This window comes from Protopterus annectens, chromosome 12.part0 (assembly GCF_019279795.1).
Source record: "Protopterus annectens isolate FY-2018-M chromosome 12.part0, PAN1.0, whole genome shotgun sequence".
Classification (NCBI taxonomy): Eukaryota; Metazoa; Chordata; order Ceratodontiformes; family Protopteridae; genus Protopterus; species Protopterus annectens.
The window spans coordinates 1,058,963,768-1,058,986,011 of record NC_056746.1 but is presented as its reverse complement, the minus strand read 5'-3'; the positions used below and the strand labels follow the sequence as shown (position 1 = coordinate 1,058,986,011).

Sequence of the window (22,244 nt, the reverse complement as noted above, 5' to 3'; positions counted from 1 at the left end):
TGAAACAAATCGCTATGCTGCACAGAGGCAGGCCGCAGCAGGCAAGGTTGATACGCGGTGGTCTCCTGTCTGCCAGGAGACATGCACACATTTCTAGGTGTCAGAATATACATGTCTATTGTACATGTTCCTGAATTGAGGCAGTACTGGGAAACGCACCATGTATACGGTTGCTTCCCAATAGCAGAGTGCATGACCAGAGATAGATTTGAAAAAATTCAGCAGTACTTCTACTGCAACGATAACAGCTTGAGCCTACCACAGGGCTCTGTGGGTCATGACAAGCTACATCACATACGGCCAATACTGGATGCAGTCCTTCATGCATGCAGGACACATTACAATGTGCATCCTGAGGTGGCTGTAGACTAAGCCATGGTTGGCTTCCGTGGACGCTTGAAATTTAGACAGTTTATGCCTGGTAAGCCTGAGAGGTATGGCATTAAGGTGTGGGTGTTGGCAGACTCGACCAATGGGTATGTACGTGAATTCCAGGTATACACTGGAAAAACGGAGCAGAATACAGAGGTTGGACTGGCACACAAAGTTGTAGTTGACTTAACTAGGGGACTGATTGGCAAGAAGCATCACATTTACTTTGATAACTTCTTTACCTTTGTTCCGCTGGCACAGCAATTGCTGAAAGATGATCTATACTGTTGTGGAACCATGCACACCAATAGGTCAGGATGGCCTCTAACATTCAACAGACAGGCCATTGGAAAAGCAGCTCGAGGCTACTACAAGCAATTTCAGAGTGGACCACTGCTGGCTACTGAATGGAAGGATAGCAAACCAGTATTCCTCCTGTCAACTAACTGTAACCCAACCTTGCCAGTCTCCAGCACATATAGGAGAAAGCATGATGGAAGAAAGGCATTGGTGCCATATCCACCAGTTGTAAACATGTACAACAGTTACATGAATGTGGTGGACTGAGCAGATCAGCTCAGGACACAGTATCCCAGTGCCAGAAAGGCCCGCAAATGGTGGCTGTACTTGTTCTTATGGGATGTGGCCATTGTCAATGCTTCCATTATATTCCGTGAAAGTATCAGCCATCAGCAACTGTCATGCTCTGGACGTGCTATTCCAGCAACACAGTTACAGTTTCGAAGGAACCTAAGCTTTCATCTACTTGCCAGTTACACAAAGAGGAAAAGATGCTCTGAGATTACTGTCCCAGAGGCTGTGAGCTGATTTGAGCATGGCTGTCACTTTCCAGTGAAATGGCATAAATCAAGATGCAAAAACTGTGCCAGCAAGGGTAAACACGCTGAGCCATCATGGGGGTGCCCGACTTGCAAGGTCAGCCTGTGTGTCAAATGCTTTGGCGAGTACCATGGCCATAAATTTCTCCCATAGTGCTGTTGTCATAGCTTTTGACATGTTGCCTTGATGTAGCTCTCCACTCAGTCTCCCTCCCTTCAGTGCATCACAGGGGGCATACCCAGCCAGCATGGATCTTGTGATCCACCAGGATCGCAGTTGGGAACTTGGAGACTCTTCAGCTCAGTCCCATTGTGCTGCTCTCCTAGGTAAGCATGGGCTTGGGTGTCCCACTGTGATGTAATGTTTCCCTCCGAGAAAGGACACATGCAAAAAGACACAGCCTGGGTCAGTCTTGGTCTTTTGACATGTTGCCTTGATGTAGCTCTCCACTCAGTCTCCCTCCCTTCAGGTGTAGTCAGTGTATGTAGGTGAGGGTAGTAAATGTACGAAGGTCAGGACAGCAATTGAGTTACTTCAGTCCCTCATCCCTTAGGTCCATTGCTGAATGGGCACATGTAAAGAGAAAAGGCAGAGGTAAGGCAGACTGCTGACACTGAAGGAGGTCATGAGACCATAGTGGTATCAGCAGTCTGAGTGGGCAGCCAGCACAGCTATGGGACACTACAGATAACCAACATCTGGAGCCCCATGCCTGTCCTTGGCATATTAGTGGAGCGGTGGTCCTTACCCTGCTTTTTCTCTTTACATGTGCCCTGGCTGTGCACCCTTGTTAGTGACCACCCATGCTTTATTTTAGATAAGGTAAGACTGTCTTCTGTCTTCGGCATTACCGCAGAAGATGTTCACCTGTTCAGAACGGATGGCATTCACCTAACTGAGGAGGGCATTGTGTTGTTCTTGACCAACCTCCACAATGGCGCGAGGAGAGCCATGCAAGATTGCTAACCTACAGCTTGTGAAAAGAATGGAAAACACCCATGACCAAGTCGGACCAATATAGTAAGTAAAACACTATTATGAAATGTGTTGTGTAAAATTCATTTTTCTGAGCTTTGCAAACTACTCTTATGGAAATTATGATTTTTTTTTCATCTTTTGGTAAATAACTTTGCAAGGGAGCATCTGAATGTGCCAAGTAATATCTCATTTTGAAGAAAGTATTGCTGGTTCCAACATGGTAAAATAATTGTTCCTGTATGTTTGACACATGTGCAGATATCAAAGTTTGTTTGGTACTTACGGTTATGGAAATTGTGATTTTCTTTTCATATTTTGCTAAATAACTTTGCAAGGGAGCATCTGAATGTGCTAAGTAATACGTCATTTTGAAAAGATTATTTATAGTTCTAACATGGTAAAAGAATTGGGCCTGTATGTTGTACACATGTGCAGACATCCGTGTTTGTTTCGGACTTAGGTTATGGAAATTATGACTTTTTTTTCATATTTTGGTAAATAACTTTGCAAGGGAGCATCTGAATGTGCTAAGTAATACCTCATTTTGAAGACAGTACTGATAGTTCTAACATGGTAAAAGAATGGTGCTTGTATGTTGTACTCATAGGCAGATATCAAAGTTTGTTTGGAATTAGGTTATGGAATTTGATTTTTTTTCATATTTTGGTAAATAACTTTGCAAGGGAGCATGTCAGTATGCCAAGTAATACCTCATTTTGAAGACAGTGTGACTCCTTACAATATGGTAAAAGAACTATGTCTGTGCACTCTACACATGTACAGATATCACAGTTTGTTTAATCTTGTACGATTGTGAAAATTATACATTTACAATACTTTTCATTATTATGCCCATATCTTTGCAAGGGAGCATGGTGATCACACAAATGATGCATCATTTTGAAGCTGACATTCAGATGCACAACTTCTCCACTGATATGTAGGCTCTGTCTGTTACAGGTGATGAGATATTATGCTTTGTTTATTTATCAATTATGAAAAATAATATATTAATCATATTTCTGTGAATATCTGAAGAAAGGAACATCACACAGTAATGATTAAGGTATCATTTTAAAGCTGGTAGTCATATTAACAAATTACATTCAACTTGTATGGGTCTGCATGGTACATTGACCAAGATATTGTGCTTTGTTTTTCCCAAAAGGTAAAAAATATGCACAATATCAGCATTCCTTGCCAAATATTTAATAATGACTTTGATATACACCATCAACATTTACACTGTCGGAAAGGTCAGTGTCTGCTGAACAACTTTCGCGTTTACATTTTTAGTCTAGCTCTTATAGTTAGAGTTATGAACATTTGTTTTCTGTATGGTTTTACAAATGAATTTTCTAAATGAGCTCAGGCTGCACTGTTGTTCCTATGGTGGAATTAGCAGGCAGCTTTTCCAGAGCTGCCCCGGAGTGAATGAGTTAAGGTCTCCTGCCTGAGAGCCGATGTCTCATTGGGACTTAAAATTTTATGGTGAAGAAATTATGTGTGTGCCTTTGAACCAGCTGCCAGATATGATGTCCTATACTTGGCTTAAAAGATGCTCTTCAGCACAGACATATCTAGCAGAATGGCTTCAGATCTTAAGGCGGTTTCTTCCAAACCCTGTATATAATTTTTTTGTAAAGGTGCACGGTTTTGTGTACGAATCCTACTTTCCTGCTCAGAGCAGCCATGGAAATTAACCTTAACCATGCTGTTAACCTTCAATTTTTTTACGTTTGTATCCTTTGCTAAGTGCAAACCAGTTCAGACATTGTTGGAGGTTACATTATTCATGTGGCTTTCAGACTGCATTTCCTTTTGCTGTAATAGTTGCATTCTCTGCCAGATGCACCAAATGCCTGTTTTACTGGTACTGCATCTACACCATCATTTCTTTCTTTTCTAAAATGGCTTTATTGATGACATTTGTGCAACAATAATATGACTTCTCTGCATATTTGACACTGTAAGTTGTGTGTGATCTCAATGTTCAAGTCTCCATTCATTCTGTTTTCCATGGCATTCTATCACGATTCCTCCCAGTAAGAAAAGTAAGGAATTCTGCTCTGATAGTGAATGGAGTGGATCATGTTCGATACAAAAATTAAGTACTTAAAATAATATTAGGTCGTTGTGCTCCATGTCCATTTCACTTCATCATATCTACTGACCATCCCACTACCTAAAGTAAACTTCCACCCAAGGGGGAATCTGGAGGAATGCCCATTCAGGCTGTAGCATATTTCTTGGCATATTTAAGAGTAAACCAGGTGTGGAAATATGACAAGCTGTTAAAGGTACTGAGCAACTAATGCCTTCAATTGCCTATCATGTTGAAGTGAATGAATCTAGATCATGAACAGAACATCTAATGCTATGGTAAATATATTACTTTCACAGAAGAATGGAAGGTGGTATAAATGAAGTTTATTTTGTCAGTATTTCTGAGTTAATTTTTGTAACAAAGGGACTGAGCTTTAGATCTTTGATTTTTTATACATTAGAGGCTCAGCTGGCGACTGTGTTCCCTGTCTTCCTGTTCCCCCCCAGAATAGTTCCGGTTTCTGAGAAGAGTATTTTTTTCCTTGTTCGTTATTGTAGAAATTCATTGAAAATCATCCTCCCTTCATTTATTTATTTATTTTTGAGCAGAGGGTAATGTTTTTGTCCTTTTTAAGTTATAAAAGCACACTTTAAACCTGACCTTGTCTTTGTGAGGTTGGATGGTGCACTAGTTGTAGTAGTGTGGCTCATGAATAAGCAGGTATGGGGTGGTACCTACCCTTATTTTCACCTTAGTATGGAAAACGGACAATGTCAAGAATTGGTTGCCTTAAAAGCAAGGTGTTTATAAGAGAGCTTGAAGACATTCCTTTGTCCAAACAAGAACCTAAAACAAATGTTGCGTCTTGGGCACTCTTTGCTGCCTCTGTTACCTAAAATCCTGGATAAGGCCATAGCAGTGCAGTTGAAGATATTTTTTTTTTTTTAGAAGTCTTGGCCTTTTGAGTGACCATCAGCATGATTTTTAAAAGGGCACAGTGTTATTTCCATTCTAATGTCACCAAGTCTTTATGTGACAAAATGGGGAACTCAGTGGATTTTGACTTTGCCAAGCTTTCTGATTCTACTAATCTTTCATTATTGCTTTCAACTGTCATACAGCAGGCTAAATACCCGATTACTTAACTCTGCTAGCTCTTTGCAAATGAATGTTCAGATATCTTACTCTTAGTTCAAGAAAAGTAACCTCCAAGGCTGTTTTTTGATCACGCCTTTTCACTCTTTATTAATGTATTAACTTTGTCTCTTCCACGGATTATTTATAAGCTGTTGTGTGCATGTTGTTTAGTGGGTCTCTATTCAGTGTAGCAGAAAGAGTGTTGATCAGTTTAGTATTAATCTTACTGAGCAATGTCTTGTCTGAGTTGTATGGGCCTTCAGATTAATTTTAGCAAAATAAAAATGTGTGCTTTTTGGTACCCGTGATAGACGGAAGATGAATAAAACAAATCTTGCTCCTCAGAGTTAAGTAATTGAATCTATATCATGTTTCAGATCTACAAAAGGCTGGGGCTAGCAGCTACTTGTTATCTCTAGAATGAAAGTGTGCATTGGAAGAGGGTTATTGAACTCCTACTCTCAAATATGCCTTGCCTATAGTGGCTACCACCTCATCTAAGAATATTTATTGGTTATGGTGATTTGCAGCAAATCTGTTATTTTATCAGTTGCCTCTATAGGAGAGCATTACTGCCAGTCTGTCTAAAACTGGACACTTCAGGCAGCAGTGAATGTCCAAAGCTGGTCATCACCCCTGTCTTATTGGACCAACTCTTCTCTCAATTAGCCCCATCCTGCATCTACTCTGAGCTTTGGTTTCCACCATAGCCTCACTGGAGAGGCATAGCCATGGCCCTCCCCCCAGGATAGGCAAGCAAACCCTCCTTGCCAGCACTTTCCAAATTACTAATCAAGGGTAACTGCATTTGCTGCCATTTCCTTTTTGTTGTCAAGGTTGCAATTGTAAATAATTTTCTGTTTTAAGATCTAACTTTGGAATGATTTACAATTCTCGTTTAGAGAACAGCCAAAGCTATTAACACTCAGGCACAAGTAATGTCTGGACTTGTAGATGAAAGAGTTGCATAACCTGTTTATTTTACTGCATAGATAAAGAGGGTTATGGCTATAGGTTGTAGATGCCAGCAGCATTTTACTTCGGTTTATTTTCTTTGTATTGTGTTTAGCTGTGTAACTGCCACTGTATAATCTGTGTTCTTATAACCTACCAGGAAGCCCTCCACTCAGACCAACCTACAAGACCTAGTAGAAAAGCTTATGTGGCTGAGAGATGTTCTATTCCTCTCCAGTTTGTTTGGCTTGCCTCGTGTGTTTTTAAAACTGTTCTTCAGGTAGCTAAAATGTTCACCCTAATTGTGGACTATCACATCTGGTGGAAAGAAACTGTTCTGTTATAGACTTCAAAGAATGTTTTTTTTTAGAAGTGTGTTTTCATTTTCATCCCTTCGGATGAAACATCCTGTCACCATGCTGTCAGGGTCAGTGTTCAGGTTCTGTAAAGCAGATGTTTGCATTCCAAAATATGGTTTTCCTAATGACCATTTAGCAAGTTTAGTGAATTTTCAAGCTTTCAGTCTGTGGTCCACAAATATCCGATTTCTCTCCAGAAGAGTCCATTGCTGTATTACTAAGGGTGTTATTTAAACTGTTACTTGACCAGTCTGTTGTTCATTCCCAAATATTTTTCTGGTTGTTGAAAATGGATGTGGTGGGATTGGAAAGAGAACAGTTGCTGGTTTATCTTTTGCAGCTGTGAGATTTTGCATTTATTATGCTGACAATGTCAAAATTACTTACATGATGTGTTGTCTTCAGTACTCCGTCTAAGAGGTGCTTGACTTTTGTGGTTTTAGGACATTCTGTAGAAGTGGGGAAGCATGTCTGAACTACAGTCTGTATGCTTAAGTAATCTTTTTACTGTGGATATTTCTGCTGTCACCGTGTGAACGGCTTTAGTTTAGGCTTCTGCTCCATGTATATGAATTGCCAGCAGATGGCGAGATCATCCTAGTTTGAAATGCAGCAATCATTCTGCAGCTCCTCCTGCATAATCTGCCCTCCAGCAGCTATCTGTAACTGTGCCACCCGTTCTGCAAGTTCATTCTTTGTATATTACTCACTGTCTCCTGAAGTGGAATTTCTCACATCAGAGTAAGAAAGAATGGAATTTATTTTCTTCTTTTTCTTCTGGTGTTCATTTGGGCCCAGATGTAATCATTCTTTTTGTAGCCCTATTGTTATACACTGTAATAGAGTAATTTTATGACTTAATATATTGTCCTCCACCTAGCATATCAAGCTTTCTCACAGTAACTTTTTCATTTCATTCCTCATCGTCCTTATCTTCCTTTTGAGCTCTTAACGTTCTGTAATTGTTTCCAGAACTAATCACAAAGTTAAAAACATGGCCTCATCCGTGCTCTAGGTGTAGGCAGTTCCTGTGTTTTCCCAGGTTTTGGAGTCTTTTCTTCTGGAGTCTAATAGTATGTCAGCTTTGGCTACTACTTTTCCACGCTTCTCTCAGTAATTCTTTCCAGTTGTGGTTGTACTGATGGCTTTGGTCCAAGTGGATGGTGTTTAAATCTCACCACTGCCAAGCAGTGTAAAGGGAGCTGATGGCTATATGTAGTTCGAAAACCCACTATTGCCAACCATTGTGAATGTCTTCCAGGATTATAGTCTGAAGTTACACCAATGTTACCATGCAGTGTAAAAAAGGGCACACCAATATCCGGCACTAGGCCTGGCCATGAATGCACAAGAAATATTAATTGTTAAGCTGGGTATGTGCCTTCACCATGCACACTCCTAAGTAGGCTCCAAACTGAACATGCCATCATACAGTCTTTGACCATTTTCTTCACTCCCATCTGTGTTTCAATGTTCAGTTACTCACAGTGGCTATACTATACTTTAAACACACAGATACGCACAGCAACTACCATGGAAGGCTAGTGATTATTCTCCAGCCTTTGTCCTGGCTCACAGTAGTAAACTGCCACCCCCATAGGTAATCGGGCTGGGAGGCCACTCTTACTGTTTCACTCTTGTTAATAAGCCATATAATAATGAACCCAAATGGTAATGTGCTTAGAGTCTCACTAGTTAACTGATGACAAACTGCTGGATTCCACCTTTAACAGTAAGTACTCCCTTATCACTTAATAAATGCCAGCCATTACCTTTTTAAGAGTGAATACATACTTTTTGTTCAAAGAACTTGAGTATTACAGTAAACTGTTAAATGTACATAAAGATAAAATGCAAGAGAAAGCAGAAAGTAATTTTCAACAATTAAATACACTGAAGAAAACTCTTTAAGTACAGCTTTTTTATTTATTTTTTTAGTTCTAACTACAAACGTTACTGGCTTTTAAGATAAACTAAATTTCCAGGCAGAGGAAAAAAATGCAGAGATAACTGTTCTTCCCAACCGTAGGCATAGGCTTGTTGGTAGCACTGCTTTTTCTCAACTGCCCTAATACAACTGTTGAGCTCAATTCCTGTCTTTCATCTGGATTGTATCTCCCTGTGCCCCACCCCACACAAACACATATACAACCAACAAATGTAATCGGGCAAATTTTCTACATTACACATGAATTGGCTTATATTCCTAGTCTTGTGTCTTTTTGATGAATGTTATAATTGCATTTTGTAGCCCTTGACATCCTGCCTATGAAGTCTCAAATCCTGTAGTTATATGCTCACATCTTATGCGAACTGCTATAGTTCCTTGCAGCCTCAGACCCTCGCTTTACATTTCAGTTTCAGATTCCATTTGTTACTGCTCTTTTTACATCCTTTTTTACGTCCAAAGACAAAGGTCAAAGTTCATGCATCTTTCCCATAACAGAAAAGCACACACCTTACAGATTGTCACATAGTTTATGTGCTGCGGGTTTTATTAGACTCGTATGCAGATCATATTACCGTTGCATTCTGAGTCAGAAACCTGACATTTGTACACAGTACTTGGTGATGAGACTCAAATCTGTTTATATTTTATTGACCTATACCTGTCAGTTTTCATATTCTGTCAACTGTCTTCTTAAAGGGACAGTCCCATTGATATTTTTGTTTTGATTCTGGTGTTTGTTTACATTTTCAGTCTGGCTTTTTGAGCATGTCCCAGCTTTGGCAGCAGGGGTTGGGGGAGGGGTACTTACAGAAATTCTAGTAGTCTTAGTCAAATTCCCTCTCAAATTGCAGTTGTACTCAACAGCTGTTATGGAGTCATTCATTAATTTCACTTGTGTTTTTTATCCTCTGAGAAAAGTAGCCTTTCAAGAATTTTATGACCTCACTTGCGACTACCAAGCAGGAAAGCATATAAGCAGTGCAAACCTAAAACGTTAGTAAACCGGGTTTTCTGTTCATTTCACTTAGGTAGCATTCATAAATCTGCACAAAATAAAATATTAAGTGCCATGATATGTATGACTGCCACTTGTTCTGTTGAAAGCATCAGAATGATGCACGTTTTGAACACTAGTAGAAGCAGTCTTCCCTTTTTTTTTTTTTTTATCTTTGAATACTTACCAAGTATAATTGGTTTTCTGACCTGCTGCAAAAACAAAAAAAAAAGTGTGTGATGCAAGCAATAGATTAATTTTAAACAGTGAAGTCCAAAACTTACTGTCACAATGGGGGGGTGTACAGTATGTCAGTTTGCGATAGCTATACTTACTAATTCTGAGATTGTTTTATTACGGAGTAAGGGAAATAAGTCGATAGACTGCTAAGATTTAGTATGAGTTCACTAACCTGTACACTCTTAACTGTACCGCTCGCAGTTACACTCTGTAGAATAAATAAAGAGCTACACAATTAAGATGAGCTTTTTGACAAGTTTATAAAAAGTAAACACTGAGAGTCGTGCCTAACCCACCCCCCACCACAAACGCAGACAAAAATGTAGTAACCTAATTGTTTCCCAGTAATTTGGGATCAAAAGCTTTGACAGGAATTGAATATGAATTGTGTTCACCAGAGGGAATGAAACCAGGGCTGCATAAAGTAAATTGAAACCCAGGAGTAGGGTTGATGATGACATGATAAGTAGGTGGTGACAATTGGGAGGTAACAGGACAAGATGTCCTTCAAGGATGCATCTGCAGTCATAACATATGGGTTGTCCTGCCTCAGGCAGCCCTTCGGTCTGCCGGATTCCAAAGTCTGGGTCTGGCCTCGGCTGATGTCGCACTTTCCCCGACGTCAGAGCGTCTGGGGTATAAAAGCATCAGCCGATGCCATTTTCCTCAGTCTTTCTTGCCGCGCGGTGCCCGAAGCAGAAGCTGTTCGCAAGTGCAGGTCAGTCAGATCCAGAGATTTCAGCTACCGAAGACTTCGAAAAAAGCTAAGTACCCCGTTGGGGACTCTTTCTTGCCTCAGCCGATGTCAGACAAAGTAAATAATTGTTTAACTTGTGGTAAACAAATACCTCATAAGGATTTCCATTCTTACTGCCTTCCTTGCTTAGGCTCAGACCACGACGTATCAGCTTGTTTAGCCTGTGCCTCCTTCAACCGACGGACTCTTAGACGTCGGTCGGAGTTTGCAGAGGAATTTTTTGGAACTGCTTTTGCTTATAAAATGCTGTCGGAGACTCCGACTTCGCATATGGTCAAAAACGCAAGGAAAAGGACCGACACTCGCGGCTCGCGGTTTCGGCTGAAACCACGGCTAGGCCTACCGCGAGTGTCTCGGTTTCGGCTGAAACAGAGTCCACGGCTATTCCTACTACCGAAACCATACCTCCGACCACCGAGGCCAGAGAGGCCCCGGCTGAGTCGGCTTCAGAACTCCCTACTGAAGCTAGTGCTCAGGAATTGTCCGACACCATACCTTTGGACATTTCTACCCCTGCACGTGGGGCAGCTAGGCCCCCAGCTTCTATGTCTATTAAGGCCTTCTCCAGGGCTAAAGCTGCCAAACTTTCAAAAGCTTTGCCTGCCAAATCTACATCCCAGAGGCCTTCTTCTAGTTCACAGACCCTCAGTCTTGCTGAGGACCTTATCTCCTTAATTAGGGGTTCCCAACCTCACCCAGACAGGGCCTCCCAACTTCCTCCAGACAAAAGGCCCAGGACTGATCCCTCTGAACCTCACTCCTCAGATTACTCCACGGATGGATCTGATTTGTCAGACCACCAGGAAGGGGCCTACTCGCCTTATAAGGATTCAGATGCAGAGGAATCTATCCCTTCGGCCTCCCCCCTGAAGAATTTTCCTTTGGGGAGACTTTACACTCCATGAGAGAGCACTTTCAATGGCAGGGTCAGGATTTCTCTGATTCTAGAAAAAGATTAAGGACTTTTTTGCATTTGCCCCAGAATAGGCCCTTAGCTATACCTCCTGTTCTAAATGTAATTTATGATGTGTACAATGATGTCAGTACAGCACCTGATTCTCTTCCTCCGGCCCCCGCCAAACCTGACAGATATTACAGGGTCCCGGATTCTCACTTCCACCTGTATAAAGCCCATGCTGCAGACCCAGAAACTATTTCTCAGGGCCCTAAAGGGGTTGCAGCCGCTACTGCCAAAAATCCCCTACCCTCTGAAAGAGAGTCTAGAGCATTAGAGAGATGGGGGGAAAAGGCTTATACATCTGCTACTCTTTCTGCCAGGGCATTAAACTGTCAATTCCATATGATACAGTACCAAGAATTTTTGTTAGATCAGCTGAGCATTATGTCTGTTTCCTCTTTATGTTTGTATCTGTATTTTTACTTTCTCTTTGGAGATTTTTTCTTTTACTTGCTTTTCCTGAAATGTTATGTGAAAAGGGCTGTTGTGATTGTATATCCTGCATTGCCATGAACTCAGATTGTAGAAGTCTGCAAATTAGCACTTAAGTCTGTAAAGTATACTCGCCAGTACTTTGCTTGTGCTGCTCTTTGTATTTAGTACGACATTTGCAAGTTATTTCTAAAAGTTCGGGGGGGGGGGGGGAGTAGTAGGTAGCATGACTTTTTAATGAGATGCTTGCAAAATTTGATTTGAGTACTGAACCATGATGTGAAACTTGAAAATTTTCTTGGTGGCTTTGCTTAACGTTTATGACTACTGTTTAATTTGAAATCTTAAAATATGAATTTACAGGAAAATACAATCAGATTCATACTTTGTACAGTATCGAGAGTTACTGGTGAAGGTTAGCACTTCTTATTCCCTTTGCATATCTTTGATCCAAATGTTTAAAAAACAGCACTTTTCTCAAGTGTGTGAAGATTTGGTTCACATCTGAACATTGAAATTTGAGGCTATCAGATTCAGATAACAGATTTATGAAAACTTTCTTTTCTTAGAAGGGATGCACATTTAATTGCTCAATAGATGGGATAGAAAAATATTTAAAAAAAAATCTGTATTAATCCTTATGAGGAGTTGTCCAGAAAGATATTTATAATTTGACAAATGAGGAATTTGAAATGGAAATGGGTATTTTACAAAGCAGTATATCTTTTGGTGATGTGGTCCCTAATGTCAAGCACATGTGTATTACATTCATGTTTTCTGGTAAAAGGTAAGTTGTCTACAAAAAAGTCCCACAAGCATTTTTTGAGGGTTGACTTTCTGTGGTAAGCAGGCACAATGCTCCTCGCACAGTCATGGTTTTGTATTTGTTTTATGTAGACCTAGTATTACTACAGATGATGCATTACACTTCTTTTTGTAACTTCTTTGGGATTACTTTTGTTCGGCTGATGTGTATAACTTGGCATAGTAAGTTTTCAAAACTGCTTTACATTATCCTTAACAGTTCTGGGAAATAGTAAGGGTAACAGTTGGCGGCTAACTTGTCTGAATTACTGGGTCATTTACATATGCTCTCTATGATAAAATTTTAGAGCATTCTTTAAGTTCATGTTACACAACTGAATTGTAAATGTATATATAGGATGTTGGCAGAGCCTCTGTTATCACTTTTAGGTGTAATCAGTTTCATAAGGCATCTCCTTCACCAGTCATGTTTGCCTCACTGTTTTTGTTAACAGACAAATTGTTGCACGTGGCCTTCTGGATGTGCTCCGATCTTTCAGCGATGATGAGAAGGATTTTTTAGCTGTAATGGAAATTGTGCTGAGGCTGTCAGAAGATGCAGGTTTTCTTTCTTTATTTTTTTATTATATAAAGTGAAATTTAAACATGAGATATTTTTTGAAATGCTGTTTCAGAAATTACGCTTGGAGGCTGACAAGAATTTTACTGTTTAATCTATTGTTTAACTGAACATTAACCTAAAATAGGACATGCAGTTTTGCCCAGGCTTGCTTGTAGTGGGTGTTTGCTCACAGCATTGGACTGGTGGAGCATTTTGTTTTACAGGGGACAGGCGGTTTCTGGTAAAGGTTACCCCACACTTTTTTTTTTTTTTTTTTTTTTTTTTTAAAGCTAGATTGTACGTGATGATAGTAGTGCTTTAGAACATAAAGCATATGCTTTGAAAGTAGCTGAATTGAATAGAAAGAGTAATAGTATGTGTTATGTGCTGAATCTGGCAGTGCCACAAGTGGGTTTAAGTGAAAAACTTGAAAGAACACATCTAGATGCGTAAACATAAAGAAGGCAGCAGCACTTGAGTACAATTTGAACATGTTTAGTTAAGAAGCTGTCAAAACTGAATCTTATGATGTACACATTGAGCAGTCATGCTGTTCCTCTGTTTCATAAAGCTGTTCTGTTTTTTTTCTAAGGGGAACTTTGAATAACAAACATATCTGAAATAAGATTAAAAAATAATTTCATTTTACTGGCATGTTAGTGTAGGAGTAGGACATCAAGTTGTGATGGCTATCTGAACAGTGATCCATCTTCATTCTTCTTGAGTAAATAGCATGCTGTCATTGTTTTAATATTTGGGGAGCAGTAAAACTTTCACTGGAGTCCTAATCGAGACAGTGACCTGCAACATGGGCTATAGTAGTCTGTCCTTAGAGCAGTGATTTCCGGCTGAATTTTGATAATCTCTGAGATCATTTCAGGCTTTCATCTTGGAGGTTGACTGAGTGGCAAAGACATCAGACTTGAAGGTATGTGGTTTTCTTCTGCCCTTTCATTCTTATTGCATCAGCTGTGTCATGGCAGGAGCAGTAGTCTGAGGTAGAGTGTAATCTTAAAATTCAGAAATTGGTGTGATGGTGATAACATGTTCTCTTATTTATCCATTTTCTTGTGCCAAGTCTTATTTCTACCAACCACCCTTTCACAGGGGAGAACTGGGTGACCACTGCTGATAGATTAAATATTTTATAAGGCAGCTAAGTGATACCCACTAATGGGTATTGCTCAGTGTTTTACAAGAAGTAAGTGGTCATAACTCATAGATATTAATATTTTTTGTTTATATAAAGGAGACTTTGCTGCTACTATTACTACTACTGCTAAAGGGAGACCTGAGTGACCACTACTGTTGGATGTTAGTAGCATTTCATTATTTTAATCAGAACAACTGCAGTACATACAAATTGGGAGAGGATCACATACAAGTGAAACAGCAGCTGCAAGGCAGCAGTTAAAAGCACTGGTAGATGTATGCCACGGAGAAACAGCTGATGATGTTCTTCATCTCACATTGCTGCAGTCCTTACACTTGGGTAGTCCGCTGTCCTCGGTCGGCCCGAATATCAAAGTATAAGGCTGACGTCGGTCAAGGCGCATTTGACTGACATCAGGACGTCAGGGTACAAATGCGCATGACCGACGTCATATCCTCAGTCTTTTTTGCCGCATGGTCCGATGCAGAAGCAGCATTGCAAGTGCCGGTTGGCGTTCTGAAATTTTTCGATTTCGGAGTTTCAGACCGAGTCAAAGTTGGCTAAGTACCCGTTGGGGAATATTTTAGTTTTTCTTGCCTCAGTGGTTTACCGGATGTCAGAAAAAGTGAATAATTGTATTTCTTGTGGGAAACAGATACCGCATAGAGACTATCATACTTTGTGTATTCCTTGTTTAGGGCCTGAGCACGATGTTGTTGGGTGTCGCTCTTGTGCTAGATTCAATAAGCGCACTATAAAGAGAAGGTTAGATTGTGCCAGGTTAGTCTTCGGGAAGCGGTGCAATTATAAAATGCCGCCGGATGCCCCGACGCCCGCTTCTTCGAAGAAGCGCAAGGACAAAGCAGTTAAGCCTAGGCTAGAAGAACCGTCCGTACCAGACGCCGGTTCTTTAGAGGTGTCGGTGGAGCCGGTGGTTCCACCGGAGGTTTCTTTGGGATCCCAGGGAGAGACTTTGTTATTGCAGGATGTGGCCTCTCAGGAGGCAGGTCAGGCTGATGGGGCTTCTCAGGTTACTATACTCACCTCCCTGCCTAGGGTGGTTAGGCCCTCTCCTTCTGTTTCCAAGGCTTCTCCCAGAGGCAGGCCAGGTTTAGCTTCAGTTGGTGTCACCCCTAGTTCTTCAGGAATTGTGCCCAAGAAGCATATGCTTAAAATGGCAGAAGATTTGATTACTTTGATTAGGGGTTCTTTGCCCCTCCTGATAAGAGACCTAGGGTGGAGCCTGAGCTAGGGAGTTTTGAGCAGGCTTCGGATGTTTCAGAGTCTTCGGCTGAAGACTTGCAGGAGTACTCTCCTTATTCTGATTCTGATGTGGATGATTCTACTCCTTCTGCTTCTCCTCCTGAGGATTTTTCTTTTTCAGAAACTCTTCATTCCATGAGGGAGCATTTTAAGTGGGAAGGTCAGGACTTCTCCGATTCCAGGAAAAGGCTTAGGGAATTTTTGTTTTACCCCAGCATAGGCCTTTGGCTATACCTCCTGTTTTGGATGTAGTGGAAGATGTTTTTACAGAGGCTTCTCTTAATCCTGATTCTTTGCCTCCTGCTCCTGTTAAACCGGATAGGTATTACAGGGTGCCTGAAGCTCATAAGTATCTTTTAAGAGTCCTAGGGCAGACCCAGAAACTGTTAGCCAGGGGCCTAAAGGTGTTAAGGCTTCTGTTGTCAAGAATCCGGTTCCTACAGATAAAGAGGCCAGGGCCTTGGATAGATGGGGAAAGAAAGTTTATACTTCTTCCACTCTAGCTATGAGGGCTTTGAATTGCCAGTTTCACATGTTGAAATACCAAAACTATCTCCTTTCACAATTGAAGTCTAAGGTTGATGCTCTGGCGGAAGGTATTGATTGTAAAGAGTTACAAGATTTAGTACATGTTTCTGAACAGGTGGGTAAGCATTCTTTGCAATGTGGTTTTGATGCTGTACAGGCCTCGTCTAGGGTGGCTGCCACTGGGTCAGTTCTTCGCAGGCACGCCTGGCTGAGGGATCAGAATTTATCTGACCATGTTAAAACAAGGATTTTAGATGCTCCTTTACAATCTGATGTGTTGTTTGGTTCTCCTGTTGAGGCAGTTTTAAAGAAAATGGAAGACAAGGCTAAGTCTATGCAGACTGTTAAAGATTTTTTGCAGGTTCAGCCTCCAAAGTTTAGTAGAAATTGGCCTACTAAGGGGTGGACGTATCCTTTTATGATTCCCAGTCTAGGGGTAGATCTAGACGTGGTAGGGGCAGAGCTCAGGGCTCTTTCAGGCCTAGAACAGGGAGTTCTCCTGCACAGTCTTCGGGTGAGGGCAGGGGTCAGTCCTTTCGTAAACAGACCCAATGACCTACCTTTTCAGCTGCCAGAGCCTTCTCGTCTGGCAGCACCTTTGGGAGGAAGGTTGGCACTTTTCAAGGAAAATTGTAGTTTAATTACCCAAGACAGATGGGTATTGGATATCATACACCACGGTTACAGGTTTTATTTCCATACCTTGCCTCCTTTCAAAGGCATGCCAGACGTTCCTCCTCAACAAAGAATAGAGGCTCACAAGCAAATTTCTCTGTTACTCCAAATAGGGGCCATACAGCCGGTCCCTATGCCAGAAGTGGGCCTAGGATTTTATTCTCGCCTGTTCCTAGTACCAAAGAAGGGGAACACGTGGAGACCAATTTTGGATTTATCTATCCTCAACACTTATCTGGACATTCCCAAGTTCAAAATGTTGACGTTACAGCAGCTTTTACCTCTGCTGGGCAAAGATCATTGGATGGTAACTTTGGGTCTCAAGGAGGCTTACCTTCATGTTCCTATCAGACTAAGTTGCAGGAAGTATCTGCGTTTGAGCTGGGACTTCTCACTATCAGTTCTCTGCATTGCCCTTTGGCTTATCTACTGCGCCCAGAGTGTTCACGAAAGTTCTGGCTCCAGTGATAGCTTTTTTCAGGCTAAAAGGAATACAGATCTATCCTTATTTGGACGATTGCCTGATTCTGGCTCAAGGAAGGGACGAGCTTCTTCATCATTTGGAATATGTGATAGCAGTGCTAAGATGCCTGGGGTATTCTGTGAACGAAATAAAGTCCAGTCTAGTACCCTCTCAGGACATGTGCTTTCTGGGTGTAAGACTGAATACAGCATCCCAGATGGCCTCTTTGACCCCGGACAAACAAAAGAATCTTTCCCTTTACTTCCATCAACTATCTCATCAGTCCGGGCTGACTGCAAGGACAGTCCTTCAAGCCTTAGGGTTCATGGCATCTTGTATTCTGGTGCTTCCCAATGCCAAACTGCATATGAGGAAGCTACAATGGTATCTCAAAAATGTATGGACACAGCACTGCCAGGATCTGGACACTGTCATTCAAATAATACCTTGCATTCAAAAGGAATTTTTGTGGTGGGCTCAGGAATGTCACCTAAACAAGGGACTCTCTGTGACCCGGCCAGAGGCGAGTCAGATTTTAACGACAGATGCCTCAGACAAAGCTTGGGGAGCTCATCTAAATGGAAAGTGGATACAAGACAAGTGGCCTGCCAGACTACAACATCTACATATCAACTTGAAGGAGATGTTAGCAGTCCAGTTTGCATTAATAGCTTTCAAGGATTTACTTCTTCCAGGGCAGGTGTTGATTCTAACAGACAACACAACTGTCATGTGGTACATCAACAAGCAAGGGGAACGATTCTTATCCTCTATGCAGGCAAGCAATGATTTTGTGGGAGACTGCTCTCCGTTTACAGCTCAATCTTCAGGCAAGGTTTCTGCCGGGAGCACAGAACTCCTTGGCAGATGTGTTGAGCAGACGAATTATGGATCCCCACGAGTGGAAATTGGATCCTCATGTATTTCAGAAATTGACATGTCATGGGGAACTCCAGACATAGATCTGTTCGCTTCTCCACTAAACCATCAGCTGCCAAAGTTTTGCACGAAAAGGTTTCATCCCACAGCTTGGAAAGTGGATGCTCTTTCTTTCAATTGGAGCAATCTTCATGTGTATGCCTTTCCACCTCTGCCTCTCCTTCCAAAGGTACTTCTAAAGGTCAGACAGGACAAGCCAAGGATGATTTTAATAGCTCCAGATTGGCCTCGACAGCACAGGTACCCATTACTGAGAAGTCTGGTACGGAAGCCTCCATGGCCTTTGCCTTCGATTCCACACCTGTTGTCCCAGAAGGACAGTCATTTGCTCAATGTCAAACTTCACTCTCTTCACCTAACAGCCTGGCATATTCTGTTTTGAACCATAGAGGGTCTCAACTTCCACAACAAGTTTTGAATGTTATTTTGGAAGCTAGAAGGCCTAGTACAAGGAAAGTGTACGCAGATAAATGGAAGAGATTTTTATTTTGGAGTGCAGCAAAGAATTTTGATGTTTCTGAGCCTAATTTAAGTGTGGCTCTTCAATATCTTACTGAGTTACTGGACAAAGGTTTGTCCTTCTCTTCTATTAAGGTTCATGCTGCAGCAATTTCAGCTCACTATGACTGTGACCCACCATTGTTTTCTCATCCTTTGTTCAAGCAATTTCTTAGAGGGGCAAAGAATATAAGACCCCCACGTAGAGCTCCTACTCCTGCTTGGGATCTCAATTTTGTGTTGGAGAAACTCACTCTACAACCTTTTGAGCCTGCAGCTACTACCGAGTTGAAATATTTATCATGGAAGACTGCTTTTTTGTTGGCCATTACCTCTGCAAGAAGGGTTTCTGAATTGCAGGCCCTTATGGCGGTTGAGCCTTTCTTAATTTTCCATAAGGATAGGGTATCTTTACGTACTAATCCTTCCTTTGTGCCTAAAGTGGTTTCTAGTGTGGCTTTAAACCAAACTATTCATTTGCCTACTTTTTATGCAAATCCCCAAACTAAAGAGGAAAAGATTTTGCACACTTTAGATGTACACAGGCAGTTGCGATATTATTTGGACAGAACTAAAGGGTTCAGGCAGTCTCAGCAGTTATTTGTTTCTTTTGCTTTGAGTTCTCAGGGCAAGCCTGTGTCAAAACAAACTATTTCTAAGTGGATTGGGTTTTGCATTGCTTTCTGTTATTCCCATCATGGCAAGGAGATTCCAGCTGGGATTAGGCCTCATTCCACTAGGGCTACTGCCACTCGACAGCTTTTTGAGGGGGGTGGCAACCAAGGATATTTTGGAGGCAGCTACTTGGAGTTCAGTGCATACTTTCTCTAGGCATTATCACCTACCACTTTACTCTAAATCCAGGGCTGGTTTTGCCACTGCTGTTTTGCAGGGCATTTTGGCAGCTCCTGCTTCCTTATAGTTTGGCCATCCTCCCTTACCTCTGCTTTGGGATTCTACCCAAGTGTAAGGACTGCAGCAATGTGAGATGAAGAACATAGTACAGTTTTGTACCTACCATAAATGTAGATGTTCGAAGATCCACATTGCTGCAGTCCAATTACCCTCCTCCTTCCCCTCTGTAGTTAGAGGCGGTTGTGTGGGTTGGGTTGTCTATATGATGTATATTGTATATATTGTACATATTTTTAGTGCTAGGATGGTTGGTTGTTTGCTGTCTTTTGGTTTTGATCTTTATTTTTAGGGTCTTCTGACATCTGGGGCAAGAAAAGACTGAGGATATGACGTCTGTCATGCGCATTTGTACCCTGACGTCCTGATGTCAGTCAAATGCGCCTTGACCGACGTCAGCCTTATACTTTGATATTCGGGCTGACCGAGGACAGCGGACTACCCAAGTGTAAGGACTGCAGCAATGTGGATCTTCGAACATCTACATTTATGGTAGGTACAAAACTGTACTTTCATAGTGTTTCACTGTTGCAGTCATTACACTTCGGTTATCCTGCTGGCAGGCGACCCGCATTCGGCCAGAGTTCCAAAGTCTAGGTCCGGCGTCGGTTGCTGTCACCTCTTTCCTGACGTCAGTGTGCCAGGGTATAAAAGATGCAACCAACGCCATTTTTTCCAGTCTTTCTTGCCACGCGGTGCCCGAAGCTAAAGCAGTTCGCAAGTGCCGTTCGGCCGACTCCTGAGATTTTCGAAATCGAGTTTCGGAACCGAAGTCTTCAATAAAGCTAAGTACCCCGTTGGGGAAGCTTTTTCCTTGCTCCAGACCGATGTCAGTAAAAGTTAACAGTTGTATTTCTTGTGGGAAGCAAATACCTCATAAGGATTTTCACTCTTACTGTATTCCTTGCCTAGGCCCTGACCACGACGTTACTAGTTGTCGGTTTTGTGCTAGATTCAACAAACGCGTCTGTTTGATTTTGCTTTACATTACTTTGGCCGAAGGTTTAACTACATAATGCCGTTGGAACAACCGACGACCGGAATTCATAAAAAATGCAAAGACAAGGAAAAGGACAGGCATCCGAGGTCCAAAACTGATGACAAAGCCTCTTCTAGGCCAGTTGCCGGTTCTCAGTGAGGCGCTTTCGCAGCCCCTGACGCCCACTACCTCAGAGCCACAGGCCGTATCCGACTCCCACGTGGAGACACCTAGGCCTCTGGAAACTCAAGGTATTGGGCCTGCGGAAACTATTCCCTCAGATGGGTCTGGAGCCGATGAGCAGGCATCGGCTTCCGAGGGTGTTTTCAGACCTTCACAGCTTACTAATTAAGTCCACTGCAGCAGCCAAGGCAAAGTCAAAAACACCATTAAAGACAAGGCAACAAGTACAGCATTCTCCTGGACAGTCATCCATGCCAAAGAAACAGATGCTTAAAATGGCCGAAGACTTAATTACTTTGATCAGGGGTTCCCATCCCCCCCCCTGATGAAAGGCCTAGGCAAGACACTGACTATGATTTCTCTGACCAGGTTTCTATTTCCTCTGATTCCTCTTCAGATCAGGGATATTCTCTCCCTCCAAATGAGAACTCTGATGCAGAAGAATCTATAACTTCAGCCTCTCCGCCTGAGGATTATTCTTTTGGGGAAACCCTGCACACCATGAGGGAGCATTTCCATTGGGAGAGCCAGGATTATTCAGAATCCAAGAAAAGGCTCAGAGACTTTCTTTTATTGCCTCAGCACAGGCCCCTGGCTATCCCCCCCCCTGTGTTTGATATTGTTGATGTTTTCTGTGAATCCAGTCTGTCTCCTGATTCTTTACCGCCTGCACCAGTCAAGCCAGACCGGTACTACAGGGTCCCTGACTCTCTCATAAATTTTTTTATAAAAACCCTGCTGCTGACCCAGAAACTATTTCTCAGGGTCCCAAAGGAGTTAAGGCTTCCACTGCAAAAAACCCTGTCCCCTCTGATAGGGATTCTAGAGCTCTGGATAGATGGGGGGAAAAAGTTTACACTTCTGCTACTTTAGCTGTAAGGGCTTTAAACTGCCAGTTTCGCATGCTTAAATATCAACAGTACCTCATGTCTTTGTTAAAACAGAAAATGCTTACAAACTCAAAGTCCTGACAATAAGAAAATGCAGGATTTATTGCATGCAGCTGAACAAGTGGGAAAGCATACTCTGCAATGTGGTTTTGATTCATTAGAGGCTTCTTGTAGGGCCGCAGTTACAGGCTCTGTCATTTGAAGGCATGCTTGGTTGACAGAACAAAGTTTACCCGAACATTTTAAAGTAAAATGATTGGATGCTCCACTACAGCATAATACTTTGTTTGGTGTTAAGGCAGAAGAGGTGTTAAAGTAAATGGAGGATAAAGCAAAATCAATGCAGACAGTAAATGATTTCTTACAGGTTCACAGG

The 22,244-nt window shown here is 41.8% G+C and overlaps 1 protein-coding gene across 5 annotated transcripts in view; it reads left to right on the top strand.

Annotated features, from left to right (window-relative positions):
- The window catches only part of LOC122816964 (serine/threonine-protein phosphatase 4 regulatory subunit 1-like), a 1,601,647-nt gene that overhangs the window by 170,419 nt on the left and 1,408,984 nt on the right, over positions 1–22,244 (top strand). For 3 of the 5 annotated variants that reach the window (XM_044090068.1, XM_044090067.1, XM_044090066.1), the window contains exon 4: positions 13,279–13,385. The exons of 1 other annotated variant lie outside the window; for it this stretch is intronic. In XM_044090068.1, the coding sequence (XP_043946003.1) occupies positions 13,279–13,385 (107 nt within the window). Of the gene's footprint in view, positions 1–13,278; positions 13,386–22,244 lie in introns of those variants that run through there. One more of the 5 variants, XM_044090070.1, reaches the window with a different exon arrangement.